Source organism: Habropoda laboriosa, unplaced genomic scaffold, assembly GCF_001263275.1.
Source record: "Habropoda laboriosa isolate 0110345459 unplaced genomic scaffold, ASM126327v1 scaffold147, whole genome shotgun sequence".
Classification (NCBI taxonomy): domain Eukaryota; kingdom Metazoa; phylum Arthropoda; class Insecta; order Hymenoptera; family Apidae; genus Habropoda; species Habropoda laboriosa.
The window spans coordinates 704,883-710,557 of NW_017100256.1; the positions used below are offsets into that span (position 1 = coordinate 704,883).

The window sequence follows — 5,675 nt, forward strand, 5'->3', positions numbered from 1 at the left end:
TGTTAGATGGTTTTGAAGTTGGAGCGTTTTATTTTACATATCTGACAAAATAAAAAAATTATTGCTTTAAGGCGTGGAATTTATTTTAACCCTTTCGTAACCAAGCAGACATATTATGACCCATTTGAGCACTTGGACAAAAATTGATCTCAATTTAGGATCGATTAGAGATAAATAACAAATTCTTAAAAAAAAAAAAAAGACAATTCAGTCACGAAAGGATTAAACGAATTTCCCAGCCAACCCAGCGATTTCGAACCTAACCTAAAACTCCTCCCTAACCTCAAAATTTCTTCCGCACACTATACTGTGTCACTCTTCTTCCCTAGATAAATAACAAAATCTTTAAAAAAGAATAATTCGGTCACGAAACGATTAAACGAATTGTCCAATCAACCAAATAATTTGAACCTAACCTAAAACTCCTCCCTAACCTCAAAATTTCTTCCACACACTATACCGTGTCTCTTCTTCCCTAGCCAAATACCAAATTTTTTGAAAAAGAATAATTCGATCACGAAACGATTAAACGGATTTTCCTATCAACCAAATAATTTGAACCTAACTTAAAATTCCTCCCTAACCTAAAAATTTCTTCCACACACTATACCGTGTTGCTCTTGTTCCCATGACGCATCAATTCGTTCCACGCGTAATCCAGAAGCAAAAGAACTTCAACAAAGGTGTGAAAGGAAGCATTGCCGATGAAAAGGAAGCAAAAGCAGGAGCAAAAGTCCGGCAAATGGACGTGACGCGAAGCACAGAGCCCACAGCCAATCCGCCGCCTGTCCTTCCTGCTCCATTTTCTTTCTTCTTCTCTCGCGGTAACTCCGCCACGAGCGGACTTTTACTTTCATGGCCGAGAAAAGGAGTGTCGGCGCGTCCTTCCGTGGCGGCATTTCAGCCACGAGGAAGGTTTCTCACCCGACCATTACCGGTGCTATCCCCTTTCCTTCAGCCTCGAGAAGGTTGCCGGTTGTATGTCGACGCGCGCCACACTGGGGGCCGTAAGTAAGAGTACACTCTCTGCCATAAGCGGGACGATCGAACGAAGAACAGAAGGAAATGAACGGCCAGCAACGAGAACCGTCGACGACGTCGTCGTCGTCGTGAAACGAACATTCGCCTGGGGCCTTCCTTCCTGTTGTCTCTCGAGCATTCCGACGAGCTCATCGTTTCTCGCCTCGCATCGCTGCTGCACGGCTGGTTCTTCCTTCTTTTTTTCTTCTTCTTCTTTCGCGATCGATAGAAAGTCGCCACGGTCAGTTTAATTGCGCTCGACAGGGTCGCTTCTTCTACAGTTACTTTCGGTTTCTACAGCTGCTTCGGAGATATAGACGATTAGCGTGGTTATAGGATGGGTGATAGAGTCGTGTGTTCAGAGAAGAGTTTGATGGAGGATTGTGGAAGAAAAAAAGTAGGTGGCAGAATGTGACCGAGTATTTATGGATCTTTACTTTCTCTTCGGAGGATTCTTCGAGGGAAAATTGTTGAGTTTCTTGGTCGTTTTGAATTCTGAATTTCAGTTTTTTAGATTTTGTAGTTGGTCATTTATAGGTGTTCTTCTGCACGTTTTTGGTGATATGTTGATTTTAGTTAAGTCGTGAAATTGAAGGATTTTTGGTGTAAGCTGATAGTAACTTCTAATAATTCTTTAATATTTGGTAATGCAAAAATTGCCTAAATAAATTTATGAATCTTCTGCTTTCAACTTTTCCATTATTACCCTAATCTTCTCTCTTAAGTTTTCAAGAATTTTACAATCTTCAGATTAAAATATTAATTTAATCGAACCCCATAACTTATTTTCAATTAAATACCTGTGCACTCGATAAATTTTAACTTTCCTCAAATACAGTGTTCTGTTTGAAAAAATGTCATTTTTCATTCTAAACTAATTGAAATTAACTAAAAATCGTTTAACATTTGAACAATTTTTACTCAAACTCAGTTTCACTTTTTGTCCCATTTCTAAAACTGTTCTGCCTCATTGAAATATGAAATTTCCATCCTTTCAAATGAACAATTTGCAGAAAAAAATTTAAAAAACAAGAACACTCTACTATCATTCGTCAAAAATATCGCCACGTGAGCGAAAGTTACACCTTCATAAAGTCGAAAAACATTTTTACAATTTCCTATCGTTACGAATCAACAGAAGTAAACAATTAAAACAAACAAACAAAATGACTACAATACAATTTCGCAAAAATTAATCGTCTGTAGGTTCTGAAAAAAGTAAAAGGGAATTAAAAAGCAGATCGGATTTTTTCGATCCTCCTTTGTTCCCAAGGGACTGTAGTTCCTCTAATTGATAATACCGCCGTACATCTGATACAGCTTCAGATATTGTTCCCGCAGAGCAATTTGTACGTACATAACACGCAATCCTTTACTGTGCGAAAGCAATTTGATTTATAGCCGTGCACATGCATCAGCAGACAACTTCTTATTGTTAGAAATTTTACATGGCTCACATGACTCATACGTGAATTATATTTCCTCGTTGTTGCTGTATTATAAATTCCTACAGGAAAAAATCGCAAACGTTTTTTCTTCCATTTTTCCATCTATTCTGCAATTTCTTCTCTTTTTTTCTTCTTCTTTCAAACTCTTCCCTCCGCTGTTCGTTCCTTTGCAGGATAGAAAGTTGTCGAGCTATTATCTACATTGCGCTAACTGATCGAACAGGTCGAGTATTACGCGTGATTTATCATGCCCCGTAAAAGTTGCACAGTGAGAAGCTGACTTAACTACTATGCGAACAGATAGCACGTGATACTGCTAATTATTGCAGCACGTGACCATTCTAACGGATACGAATATTACTTGTAAAAGAAACAGAGAAAAAGAATGATCTTAATTGAGGATTTAAGTCATTGTCTGGTGAAGATCGTACAAGTTTGTAAGTTCGTGTAAGTGGTATTATTAGTAGCTAGTTGACGAGTCGAAGAGCATTGCAATCTTCGTGATTGTATCGTGTTTTTTTTTTTAATATCATTTATAATAGGGTGTATTTATAACACCGTGTACGATGATCTATGAAATATTAAGAAAATTTAATAGTTTCTTAAGGGGGTATTCTAATCTGGACTTTTCAAAAAAATCGATTTTATTTTTTTACATTTTCTGAAAGTAGACATTTGCAGAAGTGTAACTGTCGAAGGATTTTTCCGAATTCGTAAAATTGACGAAGTTATAGATGGTTAAAAAAGACGACACGTAGTCCGTAGTAGTAAGTATACCATTCTCGTGCAACTGGTATGAGAAACTTTAAACGCGTTTTTCTCGAAACCATGTTTCTCTAAATGGCTGAGATGATATCTCAAGTTCTAGCTGTCCGATTGACTCCAAATTTTACATGCATCTTCAGTGGATGTTCCGTTATCGTCTGAACCAGAATGATGCCAAAATATATATTTTTCTAATTTTTAGAGCCTCTGAAAGACGTAAAAAAAGTCGACAAAATCGATACACAAAATTCAAAGTGCCGCCATTTTGTAAATTTTCACTATTTTTTTTTCATTCTGGTTCACACCATAATCACATTCGTACTAATCAAGAATCCTTTTGGTTTTTTCATTTCGGATAAATAGAATGGGCGGGATCGTGTCAGCCAGTAGGACACTTTTTTTTAAAGGGACTGCACTGAATGATATATAATTCAGACAGTTTTGATTATTTTCACTTGAAAAAAATTGTGAACTTTTTGGGATCGTGTCAGCCAGTAGGACACTTTTTTTTAAAGGGACCGCACTGAATGATATATAATTCAGACAGTTTTGATTATTTTCACTTGAAAAAAATTGTGAACTTTCTTAAGACACGAATAAATATGTATGCAAAATGCCAATACTGAGAAGCTTATACTTTCCTTGCAAAAAAAAATCCCTAAGAAGGACTAAGAAATGACACTCTAGACTAGAATACACCCTTAAACACTGTTCCAACTGCTAATATTTTGTTCATTAAAAAAAGGTTCCTAAGGATTTAAATATTTTTTCAAAATTAACAATCACAAAAATTGCATTTGTCTAATAAACTGAGTTTATGTGATTAAATATTTTCTTTAAGTGACAAATTCATTTCTCTTACTAGCTGTGTGATGGTTCAGTTTTTATGGAAGTCCAAGCAATGATTTTCTGCCTTACTCGAATTTGAATTTCTTCAAATTAGTTTTCATATTAATAAAATTGATATAAATTTAAGTTCCATTTCTGTTGACATAATTAGTATTGAGTTCTACGTTGGGAATTATATTTTCAAGAAACTTCTGGTACGTTTGAAGAGTAATTAATAAACAAACGTTGTATTTTTGCAGGTTTCAAAATAAGCCAGAATCGGATGATGTTCCTTGCAGAATCAAATCAGAGAAACCTTGTCCACCGAGCAAGTACAGAACGCTTTCCGGTACCTGCAACAACGTAAGGCATCCGGTTTGGGGTACTCGTGGGGCACCTTTCTTGAAACTACTACCACCGGCATATTCTGACGGTAAGTGACTGTACTTTAACCCTTTTGCGCCAAGGACTGTTGGCAGCTCGTTGAACTCGTCTTAACGTACACTATCATATTATATATAAAAAAATATAGCATGCCATTTGAAAAATGTAACTGACTTTGAAATCTCCCCCATCATACCAAGTACAAAAAAAATATTTACACCACATAACGTCCCCCTCCATACCAAACAATTTTTGTTAAAACATTTTTTTCCTAACATCACTTCCTTAAAAGATATTTCGCATTGAGATAAAACAGACGCCCTCTATGTATACAGTGTTCTGTCGAACTACGCGTAGGTTTAGAGACGTCGACTGTCCGCGTAGTTGGCAACCATCCCCCGGTTTTACGGAAAACTGAAGTCTGATCATCTGCACTGCGTGTCAATTGTCGTATATTGTCGTTAGAATAATAACAAACGAAGTAGGTCGTGTGTAAAGACTTAGTTGTTTACTAAGAGACCGTGTTTTTCCAGAAAAGGATAGAATACGTATATGTCTCGGGGAAACAACAGTGAAAAACCTAATTTGTTGTTATTTCATGGCTATAACACAACTTATTACAAGAAAAATAAACTTAGGATACGATAAAACAAAATTGTTGCAGTAATTGATCTAATTAACTACACGTAGGCTCTCCTCTATTTTCAATTAACTTAATCATTCCATTGTGTACGTATAACTACATCATATTATTCACGCATACGCATACCGTGAAACAGTAGCTGTGTAGCTCGCAGAGACACGCTTCTTGTTTGATTTTTCTCCCAAGCTGAGCTGTTCGTTGTGTACTTGAATTCGGTCCACTAGCTTCTTGTATGCAGCGGCACTTAATTCACACGAAGGAATATGCTAAGTACGTAAATTGATTGGAAATCCGCGTATTATCGAAAACGCGTTGAGCGAGCACTGTATTCCCTACAAGACTAGAATCGCGCAGTATAAGCGACGTTCGTCGAGGCACTCGTTCGACAGCCACGTAAACACCGACTGAGGACGAGTCGTCCTGCCCGATTTCTGATCGTTGTACGCTCGCAACTGTTCTGGGAAACATTCTAGGCCTTAACTTCTTAGAACTCGTGATATTTCTTGCGAGCCAACATAAGAAACGCGAGCCTGGGTCGCTGTACGTACATCGAGCCAAACATAAAGCTAGCTGTCCTTTTCAGAGTA

General features: G+C 37.2%; 1 protein-coding gene across 1 annotated transcript in view; it reads left to right on the forward strand.

Annotated features, from left to right (window-relative positions):
* LOC108572563 overlaps nucleotides 1-5,675 on the forward strand; it is a 41,627-nt gene that overhangs the window by 20,422 nt on the left and 15,530 nt on the right. The window contains 1 exon segment of the mRNA XM_017934822.1: nucleotides 4,322-4,494. Within this exon segment, the coding sequence (XP_017790311.1) occupies nucleotides 4,322-4,494 (173 nt within the window).